General features: G+C 51.6%; 1 protein-coding gene across 7 annotated transcripts in view; it reads left to right on the top strand.

Annotated features, from left to right (window-relative positions):
• Positions 1-1,473: 1,473 nt before the first annotated feature.
• The window catches only part of Pitpnm3 (PITPNM family member 3), a 91,548-nt gene continuing 76,190 nt past the window's right edge, over positions 1,474-16,831 (top strand). For 2 of the 7 annotated variants that reach the window (XM_036194734.1, XM_036194733.1), the window contains exons 1-3: positions 1,512-1,686; positions 10,878-11,045; positions 16,629-16,670. Coding sequence is in view for 4 of the 7 variants with exons in the window: in XM_036194732.1 (XP_036050625.1) it covers positions 11,131-11,269; positions 16,629-16,670 (181 nt within the window). In the remaining 3 variants the exon portion in view is untranslated. Of the gene's footprint in view, positions 1,687-10,877; positions 11,046-11,075; positions 11,270-12,414; positions 12,469-16,628; positions 16,671-16,831 lie in introns of those variants that run through there. The other 5 variants (XM_036194732.1, XM_036194730.1, XM_036194731.1 and 2 more) reach the window with 5 other exon arrangements.

Here is a 16,831-nt window from a genome sequence, read left to right as displayed (position 1 = left end):
GTTGGGGGTATCCATACCCTCCCTGCTAGTAGCCAATGGTGTGGGCTGGTGAACGGCTTTGAATTAACGGCTTTGGGGCTTCTGAACTTCCATGTCCATGGGGGTCTGTGCTGCTGTCTGAGTCTGGAGTCCTTGGGACTAAGGGGTTTCTTGAGAGGCGAGACATTCATAAAACAAGGACAATCTTGGTCAAAGCATGGTGGCAGAGAGAATCCTAGGAAACTCTGGTTTGGTGGGTGGGGCATCAGAAGGCAGAGAGAGACCCATGAGTAGGCGGTACAGGATTCCGACTTCTGTTCAGGTGAAGAACATTTTTTGGCTGCTAGATCTGTGCAAAAATTTTGGAGGGGCCCTTGCCTGAGGCTTTGAGCTCGTGCCTTTGGATGGAATCAAGAGGAGTTGAAGGACTAGTTAACAGGAGTGGTGGGTGTGTGCGTGATGGGCTAAATGTCCGGAGTCCCCTCGTGTGCTCTGTGTCCATGGGGCAGATAGGACACTAGAGTGAAGGCCTGGCTGGTTCACAGGTGGAACAATCTGGTACCTAGAGTGAGTGCTTGGCTGCAGACTGTGGGAGAAAAGCAGGGTTCAGGAGAAGCCCAAGAGTCCTCTGAAGAGCCTGCCTGCCTCTCACCCTATTCAGCAGCAGGGAGCCAGGCAGAAATCTGGCCGACATCCTCTGGGCTCACAGAGGTGGCCTAGAACTGAGCTAGAGAGAGGACTGTTCTCTCCTGGACCCTACTTCTAGACGCCATCTAAAATGATTGGCCATCTCCCGTGGATCCTCTGACGGCATTGGGCAGAAACCACAATTTAAATGTCTCAGGAGGCCCGTTAACTAGAATGTCTGCACTTCATGAGGAAAATGTTAAGGAATACTGCTGACTGCCGGGCCCCTAAAAACCCTGCTCAGCCTGGACGGCAGGTGGGATTAGCAGGTTTAACGGGTCCTTTAGTGTTAAAGAACAAAAGCCCTTTCTCCTGAGGCTAGAGTCGTCCAAGCACCCTGCACCCCTGGAGTCGGGAGCTGATGGAGAAGTCCCCACTGTCTCTCATCTCTGCAAGACTTCGTTCTAGGTCTTTCGGTCTCTTGGGTCTTGGTCTTTGTTGCTCTCGTCCTGTCCCTCTCACTGGCTCTAGCCAGCTCCGATTTCCTTGAATTTCTCTCTCTCCCAAGGGTGTTTCTGCCGTAGGAGTGTCTCTTTCTGGTTCAGTGTCTCAGGGTCACTGCGCCCCAGGCTCGCAGACCATGTTTCCATCTCTGTCCAGCTTTCAGAGTCTTCGAGCTGTGAACCCGAGTCTGTCTACATCGGCGGCTCGTCTCGGGTCAGGGTCTCGGTGGCCCCGATCTTGGGCTGCTCCTCCCCCGCGCTGCGGTGGCCGAGCGGCTTGGGAGGGGGTGCGGGCCCGCGGGGGCGGTGTCGGGCGCCTTCCGTCGTCAGTCCCTCCCCGGCGGCGCGGAGGGGGGGCGGCGCGGCCGCCGCTCGGCGCCTTTAAGGGAGCGGGAGGGAGCGGCGAGGCGGCGGCGGCTGCGGTGGCGGCGGCCGAGCAAGCGGGGCGGGGGCGCGGGGCGCGGCGCGCGCGGAGAGTCCGCTCCGGCCGGAGGTGCCGGGGCCCGGGCGGGAGCGAGCAGCGCCGGCAGCGCAGCGGAGCCTGCCGCCCGGGACATGGCCAAGGCGGGCGGCGCAGGTGAGCGCGGAGCGGGGCGCTTGGCGGGTGGCGGGAGGCATCCTGCGGCCCAGGTGAGCCCTTCTCCAGGTGGATGGAGGCATAGGGACCTCGGCGACCGGGCCGGACCCCCGGGTTTGCATATGGGGTTCCGCGCTCCCCGCGTCCTTCCCGCGCCCCGGGTCACCTCGCGGGACACGGCATCCTGCTCACCCAGCAGCAGAGGATCAGGTCTGCGGCTCTCCTATCCAGTCCAGCAGTTGGGAGCTGTTACTGCCCTTTGGGAGGCCTGGGAGTAGACCCCAGCACCGGGACCTAAAGAGGATGTCCCGTGGCCGCAGATTCATCCCACGCCCCGCCACGCAAACCAGGACGCGCCCCCTTGTCCTGTCACTCTGTATCCTGAATGCGAAAGCCCCCCTTCCCTGTTGCCAGCTGGGTCCGGAGACCTGGATTCCTGGTCGGGCCACAGGAGGAATACCCCACGGCTAGGGAGCCGCCCCGCCCCCCACCCGACCTGGAGGTAGAGCCTAGGTGCCAGGTTAGGCAGGCGGGGCCTCTGCTGGGTCCCATGGGCTCTGCTCTCCCACAAGCTCAGTGCTATAGCCCAAGGATCTCAGGGAGTGGGTGTTAGTCATTCCTTCATTCATCCAGCCAGGCGTTCATTCACCAGCATCTGCTCTGGTTCCAGGCCCTGAGTTGGCTGGGACCTGGAGGGGACCAGATTCAGCCCCCTATTTCCCAATCTGCACCCTGGGTCCCCACCGTACCCTGGGAGGCCAAGTTGAGGAAGACATGTGTTCACAGGGCTGGCCACACAGGCAAGGCTGGTTTCAGCAGTCCTTAGCTTGGGAGCTGGCGTGTGAGAATCTGCCATGAACTCACACCCAGCCTGTGACGTTGGCAGGTGCCGTGCCATCCCGGTGGGGCTGGTGTGAACGCCACTTTTCCACCCATAAGGCATGGTAAAGATGGAATGAGCATGACCATCTGTCTACACTCTAGACGTGAGTGCCGCTGAGCCGTCTGTGACCTGGTCCCGATCCTTGGACTTGCACTAGCCTTGTGAATCAGGTGCCCGAGACAATACTCCCCGTTATTAAAGAACAATCTTATCAGGGAGAGGCTGGTTGTGTGAGACAGCAAGAACCAAACGCATCTAAACACCCCCTTTCCCACTTCCCTCCCCTGCCCTCCTGAGGGAGGCATAGTGAGATGATACCAGGAGGCTGGAAAAGGCTCTCTGCTCCCTTCTCTCTCCTGCCTTGGTCCCTCCCTACCCCTGCTCTTCACAAAGGGAGGGCATGTGCTCCTGTCTGCTGGCCCCTTTGCATGTGCTCATGTGTGTGCACAGGTCTGGACGCCTGGTTCTAGGTCTTTTGTCAGGGCACCACAGTAGCAACGACAGTTAAAGCAAATCCTTCTTGTACTGTGCACAAATGCCCCATGATCCTGAGATGTAGGATGGCACTCCCCTTTTTAAAATCTTCAGAGGCAAATAGCTCACTCAAGGTGACTGAGAGGGTCTGGGCAAAGCATGGATGCAAGACCAAGTTGTTTGGATACTAAGGAATATTTCCACCCTCCCACACCCCCCATTCTGGGAGAGGGGCAGCCCCAGGCCCTTTGCAATGGCTTGTGGGTCCTTTGGTCCCTGGCTGAGGTCCATGGGGATGAGTACCTGGTGAAAGGTGAAGAAGTTGCCAGGTCTCCCAGTACTGCTACCTGGAGCTGCTCTCCAACTTTGTGATTTCACACCCAGTCCTTTCCCTCAGGGCAAGCCAGACTTCCCTCCTCTGTGACCTCCGTCTGGTGCCTCTATCCCTTACTCAGCTGCCACCCCAAGGAGCTCTGCAGATGACCTCTGGCAAGATCTGACTACTTGTCCCTTCTCAGCTCTTCCAGGCAACTTGGCAGCTTGCTAACATCCCTTCTCTTCTTTAGCTGCCTAAACCCAGAGACTTAAAAAGGCACAGTATAGAGGGAAGTCTGGTCTCCCTCACCAATCACATTTATGTTGAACTATAGTAGGTAAGCTTTAGAGCAGAGGGCGCAGAGTCCTTCCGTTCAGAGCTGAGGAAACTGAGCTCCAAGGAAGGGATGCTCAGGAGGGGTGGCAGCTTATGACCACCCACAGACCACAAGGCAGAAGGATCTGAGAGGTGGGACTAGAATAAAAGGAGACTTTTGTAGGTCTTGTGTAGAGGTTGTGGGAAATCTTGCCCATGAGGAAAGGGTCTGCTTCCTGGTTTGTGCAGGGGTTTCCTCTGAAAACTGGCCAATAACCCAGTTGCTGAGGGAAGAGATGGGATTTAGGTCCTGAGGCTGTTGTGGTACCTGACGCCAGGTCATCACATCATGGTGAATGGCAGTGCTAGAGTTGTATGTCGTATAGCCTGAGCAGCCAGCCATGGCAGTGCCAGCTGTGCCAGCTGTGCCAGGAGTGGAAGGAAGACAGTTCACGGACTTTCGTGTAGCCAGGACAAGCCAGGTACAAGAGAAAATGTAAGCAGATCCCAGAAAGGATGAGATTAGTTTGCAGAGAGTGGATCCAACTTGATTGTTACCAGTTTCCAACCTTGGGGGCAACCTCAGCCAACTAGGAATCATTGGAGTTGGCCATCCCCAATACTTGGGCAATACTTGGGAAGGAAGAACACTCCTTGGTCTTGCTCCATGGACAAAAGAAAACAGGATGAAAACCAGTGATGGGGAGAAGAGGATTGGCAGTCTGTAGAGGACATGACAGTTCTCTGTACAGAGCCACCCGTGGGTCAGAGGAGGCAGCAGGTTAGAGCAGTGAAGGCTGGATTCTCTAGCTGGCTCTTCGAGGCTAGCAGAGTTTGGACAGGATGGTGGCAAGAGCCAGGCTTTCTGGTTCTGCAGAAGCTTTGAGCAAAGGCTGGGAGGCTGGATAAAGGGGGAAAGAGCAAGTGTACAGGAGCTGCTGCAGAGAAACCCAGCTGGCTGGCATGCTGGGTTCCTAGCGACTTGCTGCAGAGGTAGGCAGGAACTCCAGAGAGCACAGGGGGGTCAGCAGCGAGGTGGTTAGCCTTGTGTGTTTGGACAAATCCCTCCGGCACACTGAGGGCTCTGGAGGCTGGAGGGATGCCAGCATGGGAGCTGCCTCTGTTGGGAAGGGCTTGCTCTGCCTTCTGGCAGCGGTCCTGCCCCTCCCTTCCTGTGAACCTTGCTATCCCCACCTCTCTTTACCCTCGTGGGCCAGCAGGGCGAGTCTGTCCCCAGGCTAGTGCAAATGGGAGACCTGGGTCCTTAGGCTAGACAGAAACACAGCAGGTAGCCAATAGAGTTTGTGAAACTCCAGAAGGGCAGCAATGTTTGGAGAGCTCAGAACCCATGCCACAGGGCTGGGCAGGCATTCCAGGCTGGATGAACCAGTTTATGACACTTCCAGGTCTTGGCCTCTGCTCTTAGGAGAAGGAGCTGGCTGGTGGTGGTGGTGGAGGCAACAAGCAATGGCACTAAAATACCAATCTGATATGTGGGGGTTGAGGGGTGCTTGCAGATATTCGGGTTCAAAGCTCTGATTAGGGGGACACTGAGGCCTATATGTGTGTTCAAGGTCACAAGAAAACGTAATAGCAGACATAAGTGCTCTAGGAGGTGGGCATATATGCTCACCTCTGGAAGGGATCAGGGCTGATCTTGAACTCTGGGAAGAGGGCAGAAGTGAGGCATGTGTGGAAAACTCCCAGGCCTAGGGCACCAGGATACACAGAGCACCTGTGTATCTCGGCAAGGCCATCACTTCTGCAAGGGGACTACAGTTCCCCTTTGCAATGTCAGACTCCAGGACTTCCTCAGACTCTGCCTCCAGGAAGCCTTCCTGGGCTGGCTGCAGTCAGCTTAGGTTCTTGTGTGAAATTGTCGTCTCTGTAAAAATCACTTGTCACCGCGGCAGACACACAGGCTGTAGTTTGAGACCCTTCACAACCCCCTAATCCTGGTGTGGTGTTATTATATGAGCAAAGATGGTACAGCCCAAACAGAAACTCTGCTTTTAGCATGTGACCCTGGGTCTGGAGCTCCTCACTCCCACTGGAGGCCCCTGTGCCTCGGTCTGTATTGGGGTATAGCACTGGGAAAAGTACTAAGACAGCTAGATGCTCTCCATCTTGTTCTCTAGGGCTGGGTCTGTAGCTGGTGGGTAGGGTACACCACAGCAAACTGTGGTAGTTCCTAGCCAGAAGAAGTTTGGAGACTTAGTCTGCTTGTTAGAAATTCATAAGGGGTGTGTGTGTGTGTGTGTGTAAAGAGATGGCTCAGTGGTTAAGAGCACTTGTTGCTCTTGAAATGGACCCCAAGTTCAATTTCCAGCATCCATATGAGGATTCACCACCATCTATAACTCCAGTTCCAGGGGATCTGATGCCCTCTTCCAACCTCCTCTGTAGGCACCTGGTACACATACACACACACACACACACACACACACACACACACACACACACACACACCAAACACACATAAAATAAGATGAATAAATCTAATTTAAAAATTTTTGATGGGAGGCAGAGTCTGAGAGGCAAAGGGTCCTCCTCTGAACCAAGGGCAGGAACATGAACTCCAAGGAACCAAGGCTTTGGGAACTGGAGGTTTCTAAGAAAGAACCAGCCATTTCCCAGGGATGCTCTGAGATACCTGGCTTGCAGAAAGGAAGACAGAACCAGGGATGTGCATCTGGCTCTTTTTTTTTTTTTTTTTCCGAGACAGGGTTTCCCTGTGTAGCTTTGCACCTTCTCCTGGAGCTCACTTGGTAGCCCAGGCTGGCCTCGAACTCACAGAGATCCACTTGGCTCTGCCTCCCAAGTGCTGGGATTAAAGGCATGCACCACCACTGCCTGGCACATCTGGCTCTTTTTTATGGAAGCCCGCCACATTATTTCCTTTCTGACGGCCAAGCAGCTCTTTGCAGAGGTGGGGCAGGGGGTCAGGAGGGGTACGAATGAGGAAATGGGTGCACATACAATCATAATGTTGTTCCTATTTTGCAGATGGGGAAACTGAACCTCAGGAAAGTTGAGCATCTGGTTCTAGACTCACCCATAGACTTAGAGGCAGACTGAGACTAGCAGGCAGGACTCTTCCATTCTTGCATCCAACATTATATCGTCTACCCTGGCATGGGTTGACCTTGAACAGCCCTCTCTGAGCCTCAGCTCTTGCATCTGTAAGAGGGAATGAGGAAGATGAGCGTGGATTCGGGAGGGGCTGGAAGTTCTATGCGGCTCCAGCTGTACTTCCTTTTCTACCCACCCTCTCCCTAGGGTCTATCTGCCTTTACTGCTCTAGGAAAGGGCCTCACCTCATGTGGATGGGATTTGGGGGAGTTGAGGGTTGAGGATCCCTGGGGAGTCAAGGATATTCACAGCCTAAGCCTTCTGGTGGGGGGGGGGCTCTGACTTCAGCTTATCACCGAGTCTCATGGAAGAGGGTGGCCAGAGCCCCCTTAGGGAGAGGTTTGGGAGGTGTAGGAGAAAATGCATAGCAAATAAGTTTGGAAATCAAATGAGATCTGAGCTCCCCACCCACTCCCTCAAATCTCTCTACTTGCTCTCTTTTAAAATTCTTGTTTTCTAAAGAGAAAGAAAATGCTAAATTGCACCCCCTTTCCCAAGGAATGGGAGCCTCAGTGAGTCACTCCGGAGGTAAATGCCACCTCCAAGGTCCCACGTGTGCCTGCGGAGGCCTGCACAGCTGTGTGGCCACAGCCCCCAACTGGGGTATGCATGTGGGTAGGGTGACAGGGTCTTCCTGCTTGTCTTGGCTCTAGGTAAGAGCTGGGTCCCTGCAGGGGGACCTAGTCAGCTGACCTGCTTCCTCCAGCATACCCCAGATGGGGCCAGGCTTTGAGCCAGTGTAACAATCAGCTTCCAGTTTGAGGCTGACGAGACGTGTTTGGTGGCATGGTGGGGCTGTCTGTGGCTGGAGTGGGTCACAGTATGGATGCACTTGAGGCACTTGGGGGTGAGAGGTTGGCTCATGCATCTGGATGTAGAAGGCTGATGGGGGGGTCTCCCTGTGTTAGGCTGTCGCTAGGTGTGTTGGGGTAGGCGAGGTCAGTGAGGAGGTGTGCCACCTCCCCATGACCCATTATTCTGGAGGCAGGAGAAGTAGCCCGTCTGTTGGCTAGGGATGCCAAACAAGGGTTGAAAGCAGAAATAGAAACACACTGGGCTCCGTCTGGGAGGGGCGCCGAGTTCTGGTGGATGGAGAGGCCTCTTCTGAGCCGGCTGTTGCTGACGCTGTGTTTGTTCGGCTCTGGGTATTTGCAGAGTACGTCACTGCCCTCCTGCCCTCCTCAGGGACAGACTTAGGTCTACAGACTTTGTGACCGTGAGCTCAAGGTGGGCTGGCAGCTGGAAGGCTCTGAGCATGTCCTAGGAGCCTGTCTTCACGCATACCTTGGTCAACACATTTGACCTTTTCTGGATTGTTGCAGATTGGTCCCAAGTGCCATCCTTCTGGATCAGAACTCCCTTCAGCTCTGCTGTGGCTTCCCTTTATGAGCCTGGTCTGAGCTCAGCAATTCTGGAGTCACCCCTGACAGCATAGCTATTTTGAGCTTCCTATTAGGGCCTGGTGTGGGGAATGTGTTTATCCTTTGCTGTGTTTTGTTTCCTTCTTGCGTAGTATAATCTGGGGCAGTGAAGACAGAATATCCGGCCCGCCTCCAGGGCTTCACTGGCTCACTGGCAATTGCTGGCACTGTGATTTGGCACCAAATGGAGGGGCCTGGGGGCAGAGATCACCTTGAAGGGTTGCAGGTGGAATGGGGTGTCCATATGGGGTCACACTGGCCATTGTTGGGGTGTGGCAGGGAGCTGTTCTTTCTTGTGGTTTGCTTCCTGCTGAAGGCAGCCTTTGATGCCCTTACCAAAAGCTGGCCATCTCACTGAGGTGGTGGTTCCTGCAAGAGTGTACAGCATCCCCTGAGGAGTCTCTTTATCCACTGGCTGGATACACAGATGTCAAATCCTTATTCTCTTGCCCCTACAGAGGGGCCCTGGGATGGTTAAGGAGAATGCCATCCTCTGTCCCAACACCCCAGGCTGCCCCATGTTCTCCCACATGTGACACAGTGGCAGGTGCTATGGAGAGTTTCCTATGTGGTAGAGGAGACAACTCCTGCCTTATGAAACAAGAGCCTGGATGGGACATGGGGGGACATCTGGGCCTTGGGGAAACTGTTCCAGAGAATTCAGAACTGTTGGGAGCCGAATTGGCAGAGCAAATGAAAGTACAATAGATAGCCAAAGCTATTAATCACTCATTATCTCCTAAATAAGGTAATTAAGGGGTATTTAAATGGCATATTTATAAGATACCAGCAGGTCTTCAAAAGCACATCTTTCCCAAAGCAACTGGTTTGGCCAGCTGGATCAGGCATGGAGACCGAGGTTCTAGTCCCTCCCTGTACCTGCTCTCCCCCTCCCCCTGAACTCCTCCTTGCAGGGACATCCCTGCACTTGGGAAGGCAACAGGTCATAGAAACTCCTGCAGTGTATAAAATGCAGCAAAGCGTCTACAGTATGCTGCGAAAACATTCTTTTCTTTTCTTGGTTTTTCGAGACAGGGTTTGTCTGTGTGGCCCTGGCTGTCCTGAAACTTGATTTGTAGACCAAGCTGGCATCAAACTCATAGAGATCTGCCTGACTCTGCCTTGTAAGTGTGGCAATTAAAGTCATGTGCCACCATGCCTGGCCTGCAAAAACATTCTTTAGGCATAAGCAACCTTATGATATTGTGGCGTGATGTTGTCACCTGCAAAGTTAATTCTTGAGATCTATGCAATGGAGTTACAAAATAAAAATCTCCTAATACATTAAATAAATTTACAGTTTTGTGTTCGACCATAATCATAGTGCTCCCTAGTCACATGTGGGCTTTAGGTTACAGGTTGGATATGCCTGCAAATTATTTGATGTGGCCCTGGATCTAGACTGGGTGCCACGTACGGCCATGGCTGGGTTCCTCCTGTGCCTGGTCTTGTCACTTGTCATGTGGTCAGACTCAGGTTCTAGTTTCTAGTCTGTGTTAATGGCTGAATCTAAGGTTTAGGATATGGTTGAGGTCAAGGTTTAGGCCATTGTTGGTTTAAGGACTCCAGTTGTTGTTGGGATGATTCTGCATCTTAAAGGCTCATCCCCAGCCCTTGGGTGTGCTCCCCATGGATTGCATCTACTTGGTTGTCCTGAAAGCTGATCTCTCCTTCAGGGTCCTTCAGGATGCTGGCTCCTGAAGCTGGGTGCCATAGCAGACAACCTCTTTGGGGTTCCTGACAGTCCCCTGAAAGAGATCAGCACACAGCTCATCAGTGGCACATCTAGCATTTTAGGAGATAGTTAGGACTGTTTCTATAGCAACCAACCCCCGACCAGCGCTGGTTTCCTTCAATAATGCCTTTTTCTGGAGGCAGCTTCTCCTGGCCTCTCACCCCTCCCTGGGTGGCCGCACAGCCCCTTGAAGGCCAAGCATGAGTTGGTTGTCCCTGGACTCTGCTCCCCATTCTCACCCTGACCTACAAAGGGGGCCTGAAGTCACAGCTTGGGGTATGCTCTTCAGAGAGCAACCTTCCTGAGGTCCTTCCTGTGCTGTTCCATGCTGAGCTTCAAGAGAACTTTTACCTCACAGGCTGTGCGGGGCGAGCCTATGGGCCTGGAAAGGGTTCCTGCCAAGTGTATCCTCTGGGGGAGCCCAGGGTCCAGAGGGGCGGGATGGCAGGGATGCATACAGTGACTGTCTGTGGGGGGACACTGGTGAGGAATCAGGCACCAGTCCAGCCTGGGTGCAGGGAAGTGCCACCCCTTCTCCTAGCAGGAATGGGGTGGGGAATGGAGGCCCCACTAAAGGCCTGGAGGAAGAGGGAGAAGCATGGAAAGTTCCCAATGGCTAGTGTGGCTAGGACCAGATGGTGGGAGGAGAGGAGAGGGGCAGCTCCCATTCCAGGGGCCCCAGGAGAGTGGCCCGCTCTTAGAAATTTCCACTTAAGAAATAAGCAAAGAAAAGCCCTTGGATATTCGTGGCTTCTTATTCCATTTCACATGTTCCTTTATTGATTTTTTTCCCACTTTAGTGTGTGTGTGTGTGTGTGTGTGTGTGTGTGTGTGTGTGTGTGTGTGTGTGTGTCAGGCATGTTTGGAGATCAGAGGTCGGTTTGCAGGAACTGATTCTCTCATTCTACTATGTAGGTTCTGGGGATCAAACAAGGGTCACCAGGCTTTCACAGTAAGTGCCTTTACCCACGGAGTCATCTTGGCAGCCCCTTAACAAGCCCTGTTATGGCAGCAATGGAGACTGGGTACTGTGCTGAGCCTTTCTCAAATATTCACTCATTTAACCTCTTCATTACTTGTGATGTAAGTATGACCATTATCCCTGTTTTACAGAGGAGAAACTGAGGCACAAAGTGATTGGTAAATATCTAAGCTGGGAACAAGAACAATGGAAGTGGGCAGGCTCCCTGAAGGGAGGAGGAAGGTATCGGAGAAAGAAGAGGAGGAGGAGAAGGATGAAGATGATGATGATGAGGAGGAGGAGGAGGTGGCCAAACAATCAGTAGGAAAGAGGCTGCTTCCTTGGGGTCAGTCACCTGTCTGTCTGTGGAGCCCCCCTCAGGCTCCATCCATAAAGTACCATACTCCACAGGCTGCCTGCCTCCTGACTTTGAGGCCCCACTGTCATGAAGATCGGTGGTGTGTGTGTGTGTGTGTGTGTGTGTGTGTGTGTGTGTGTGTGTGTGTGTGTGTTCCTAGACCGGAACACATTTCAGTGACACTAATGGCCAGGACTTCAACTGCAGCACTGGCTTATAGAGCCCACTTGTCTGTGTGAGCATGGTGGTGGGTAGGGGTGGCTGTCTAAGGGTTGTAACCTCACCTCCCTGTTACCTTCTCTGCTGACACACCGGTGTTGCAGTATATCAGTGCCACCAGGACAGTTTCAGATGCAGTGTGGCAACAGTCACTGCCAGGCAGGCAGGTATGAGTATAGACAGGCCCCGGGCTGTGCTCAGAGGCACTTGCTTCATCTTGGGATCTAGGAGTCATGTATATTATCTGGATATCCCAGAGTCATGGCTCCCAGCAAATGTCCATGGTCCTTCCCTGATTGTGACATACTGAGTTACTAACTGGGAGGTGGGGAATTCTATGTCCTCTTTGCCTGGAAATGGTCATGCCTTTCCTGGGCCCTATTCTGCCTCTGTCTGCCCTGCTCACTTTTTCCTTTGAGGCTCAGCTTGGGTCTCATTCCCAAGAAAGGGCACTAGGTCTCTTCTTGGGGTGTGGTCCACTCTTGTGTGACCCTGCCTGGACCGAGAGCACTTGTATGGAATCTGGCCCAAGGATCAAGCTCCTTGCCCTCTGCTCTATGCAAGGCATAGAAGGGCTGTGCCTTGAGCCAGCACTCCAAAGGGCCAGGATGGTTCCAGTTCCTCTCCATACCCCTCCTCCCTGCAGGCACCATCTGGCCTAAGGTTTGGCCCAGGAAGCATTGGCCTATACTCTTGTCTCCTTCCTGTGGGGTGGCTTCTCCTCTAGCCAGGGCTCCTAAGCACAGGGCAGTGTCTCCTTAAAGAGGGCACTCTGCCTTCAGGCAAGGCTGACCTGAGGTCCTTTAGGACAAAGCAGAAGTCTCCTGCCTGGCTGTGTCTGCCTTTCTGTTTGTTATAGATGCCCGGGCCTGAGATGGAGCCAGTGATCTCAGCTGGTGGTCTGGCTTTACTCATGTAGGAGAAACTCAGGCCTGTCACAAGTTCTTAGAGACTACACTGTGCCTGAGGTAGGGGACTGGTGGGTCTGGAGGCAGATTGGGGATGGCTCTAACAGCCCCCTCCTGCAGGCCCGGCTTGGGACTGTGGAGTAGCAGTAGTTTCTCTGTAGGCGGGGCTTAGGTCTGTTCTCCTTGATGCTGATTTCAGGTTTTAAGTAATTGTCCTCAGGTAGAGACATGCTGAGCCTTGGAAGACATAAGCCTGAAGGAGTCCCCTGGCAGCAGCTAGAAGTTCCTTGGGTATTCTTTCCCTGCCTTGAGTCTCGGGTCTATGGATGACAAAGTCTTCCTCCAGGCAGTGGGCTGGAAACTCTGGTGGCTGATCTTAAATCAAAATCTTGTAACCATGAAGTAAGGCTCATGATGCCCATTTGAGAGATGAGAAAAACTGAGGCTCCAAGAAGGTTAATTTGCTTTGAATTATAGAGAAGTGAGTGAAGGCAAGGTTGTGTCACTCAAAAGCCCACGCTCCAAGCTCTGTGCAGAACTTTTACCCATGCCTGGCAACTGATTGCCTGTAATGTAGGAACAATCCTAGGAAGGCAGAGTTGGGGGTTGAGAGCTCACACCCCTCAAGGAACACACACACACACACACACACACACACACACACACACACACACACACACACACACTTGCTTTGTGTGTCTGGTCTTTCTCATCATTCAATTCCCAGCTTGCCTGATACCTTTTCCAAGCAGTCTCCTCTTCAGACAGCCTCCTGCGCTCTTCCTCCTTTGAAATACCATCCTTGCCATTTGCTAAAATCAGCATACACAAGGGGCCACCAGCGTATAGGAGGGTCTGCTGTTCACAGACAGTCCTCTCCCATCCAGCAGCCAGTTGCTTCTTTTGAATATATATTTTTTACATTTATCTATCTATCTATCTATCTATCTGTCTGTCTGTCTGTCTGTGTGTGTGTGTGTGTACATGCACATGTATGTGTGTAGGCATAACATTTGCCACAACTTTCAGGGAGTTGATTCTTTTCTACTGCATGGGGTCCAGGATCAAATGCAGGTCTGCAGGCTTGGATGGCAATCACCCTTACCTGCTGAGCCATCTTGCTGACCTTGACAGCTACTTCTTAACATGACCATTCTTATAGGTTTATTTTTATTTTTTATTTTATTAAAAATTTTTTTTTTTAAAGATAGAATCTCACTATGTAGCTCTGGCTGGCCTAGAACTCACTATGTACACGTAGCTGGCCCAGAACTGACAGATCTGTCTGCCTCTGCTTACTGAGTACTGGGATTAAAGTTTTGTCATCACACCTGGCTCCAAGTTCTTTTTTGTATTAGGTATATATCTCCATTAGGATTTCTACTGCTGTGATGAAACACCATGACACAAAAGCAAGTTGAGAAGGAAAGGGTTAATTCAGCTTACACTTCCATGTTCATTGCCAAAGGAAGTCAGGATAGGAACAGGGCAGGAACCTGGAAACAGGAGCTGATACAAAGGCCATGGAAGGGTGCTGCTTACTGGCTTGTTTCCCCTGGCTTCTTCAGCCTGCTTTCTTATAGAACCCAGGACTATGAGCCTAGGGATGGCACCACCCATCATGGGCTAGACTTTCCCCCATTAATCACTAATTGAGAAAATGCCTCAGAGCTGGATCTCATGGAGGCATCTCCTCAACTGAGGCTCCTTCTTCTCTGATGACTCTAGCTTGTGTCAAATAGATACACAAAACCAGCCAGCACAGTATGTATCAATAGCTGGGGGTCCCCTGTCGTTTTTTGGTAGACCTCACCCAATGGGAGAGAAGGCCTGGTGTCTTCTTTAAACAAACCTACAGTACACGTGAAAAAGAATGCAGGCATGTAGTTTGAAAGCAAGGAGGGTGCTGGGCAGTGGTAGCACATGCCTTTAATCACAGCACTTGGGAGGCAGAAGCAGGCAGATCTGTGAGTTCAAGGGCAGCCTGCTCTACAGATCTAGTTCCAGGACAGCCAAGGCTACACAGAGAAAACCAGTCTTGAAAAACAAACAAACAACAACATGAAATTAAAAAAAAAAAAAAAAAACCAGAAAAAAGAAAGGAAGGAAGAAAGAAAACAAGGAGGGTAATCGTGAATAAGTCAAAATGCACCACTGAAAATCAACTCAAAGATACAATTTAGACACAGTGGAAGGTGAAGTTATCATCAGAGTGGAGAGCTGCTGTGAGCTGCAGAAGAAGGGAGCTGCCAGGTTGGCTGACATGCAGAACTAGCATGTGTCAGCAAGTGCTTCCCATGTGCCAGGCTGGGTTACAGACCCGTGCATGTGCTTGTCCTTTCCAGGCAGTGCTGACACTGTTTGAAACACTTGTGGAAGGAAGAGGTGGAAAGGGACAGGTCTAAGTTTGTAGCACCTTCTCCCATGGGGTGATTTTTGTTCTTTAGGTGATCCAGGGGGCCTTTCGGCAGCCTCTTAGGACATGAGCATGGCAGAAATCCCTCCCTGTCCCTTTTGTTCACCAGTGTCCCCAGCACTCCTTGCAATGCCTGTGGGGTGGATGGCAGCTTCCTTTGATGCCCACCAGCCTCTTCATTGTTCTATTCCAGCTGGGAGAACTTGATCTCCCTGACAGGGTCTCCCTGCTCCTGCCCCAGTCTCTGGGGACCCTCAGAACGTTGCAGTGACCTCAGATGATATGGCCAGTACTGGGGGCTGCTGCTGTGAGGTTGATGAGCCCTCTTCTCTTTTTCTCAGGCTGTGGCACATGCCAGGAGTGGGAGGTTGGCAGGAATGCCCATGCCTTTGCACTTGTGCGTATGGTATGTGTGTGAGCATCTCCATGTGCAGAGGCCTGTCACTCATCTCTGGTTATTCAAACTCAGGAACCAGAGAGACCCTAGCAACTCTCCAGATGGCTCCATCACTACCTAAGTGCTCACTGTTCACTGTCCCAAGCACAGCAGTTGAATAGACAAGGATGACAATACTTTTCTTACCCCCCAAGCAAGCTCTTACTTCTTAGGAATGAAATAGACTCGGATAGTAAGGGATGTTTGTATGTAAATATATAGTATGTATTCATATCGGTTATATGATAATTTTAATAACTGACACCTGTGTCTTGAGAAAACTGTATTAATGAAGTTAATGTAAATTTGGGACAAATTTTAAATGATTTGTTGTTGTTGTTTGAGACAGGGTTTCTCTGTGTAGCCCTGGCTGTGCTGGAACTTGCTTTGTAGACCAGGCTGGCCTCGAACTCAGAGATCTGCCTGCCTCTGCTTCCCAAGTGGTGGGATTAAATATGTGTACCATCACTGCCTGACCACTATTTTTTTTTTTTTTTTTGATTGTGAGCCTAGCTTTTAACGGCTGAGCCATCTCTCCAGCCCAACTATTTTTAAATTCTTATTTTTTTTAGATTTATTTTTATTTGTGTGTGTGTGTGTGTGTGTGTGTGTGTGTGTGTGTGTGTGTGTGTGTGTGTAGGTGTGAGTCAGTGCTCAGGAGTGCAGGACCTTTGCAGGACAAAGGAGTTAGATCCCCCTGAGCTGGAGTACAGGCAGTCCAGAGCCCCCTGATGCAGTCATGGAAGTTGGGCCCTTTTCAAGAGCTGCGTGTGTTTTTAACTTCTGATGCATCTCTCTAGCCCCACTGGTTGTGTTTTGGAATCACAAAAATCTCTACATATATTTGAAAATGAGAAGACAATTGTATTTACCATATCACAAAAATATTTAGGTATAAATCAAATTCCAGCTGTTTGTTATTAGTGTGTAGGAATGCAGTGAATTCTTGCATATTAATCTCAGTTCCTGCAGGCATGCTATACTTAAGCACTAGTTCCAGTAGTTTTTCTTTGTGCAGAGTTTTTGCTTTCTGTGTAGATGATCATGTGATCTCAGAATAGACTCAGGGTTGTTTCTTGTTTTTCAACCTATATTTTCTGTTTTTTCTTGTCTTACTGCACTAGCCCAAAACTTCCACATACATTTGGAAAATAGTCTCATATCCATGGCAGAAAGTCACAATTATGGTACACCTGTATTCAGATCTTCTTTCAGTAAACTCAGAGCTTAAGAGTGGGAAACTGAGTGCCCCATGTCCTGCTGAAGTTTCGAGGGGCTTCATAGAAAGTGTGGAGGCAGAAATAACTTTGCATCTAGAGAGGATTCCACGTTGGTGCTTCCTGTGACCTCTGCCCTTTTGTGTTTCAGAATGTTCTCTCTCTTGGCTGCAAACCATAGAGCATAACCTGGGTATGTGTCTGGGAGTTTGTGCTGGGCAGGGCAGGGCAGGAGGGCTGGCCTCTACAAATCTGTTCATGCACAGGGTGGGGAGCAGTGCCAGCATCCTGCAGGTTGGTGGGATGGGGTGAGCTGGGGCTATAGCAGATTCCCACAGAGTGCATTGTAAGGTG

The sequence above is a fragment of the Onychomys torridus genome, chromosome 8 (assembly GCF_903995425.1).
Source record: "Onychomys torridus chromosome 8, mOncTor1.1, whole genome shotgun sequence".
Classification (NCBI taxonomy): Eukaryota; Metazoa; Chordata; class Mammalia; order Rodentia; family Cricetidae; genus Onychomys; species Onychomys torridus.
Note: the sequence above shows the minus strand (reverse complement) of the source record. Positions and strands in the feature narration are given on the sequence as shown.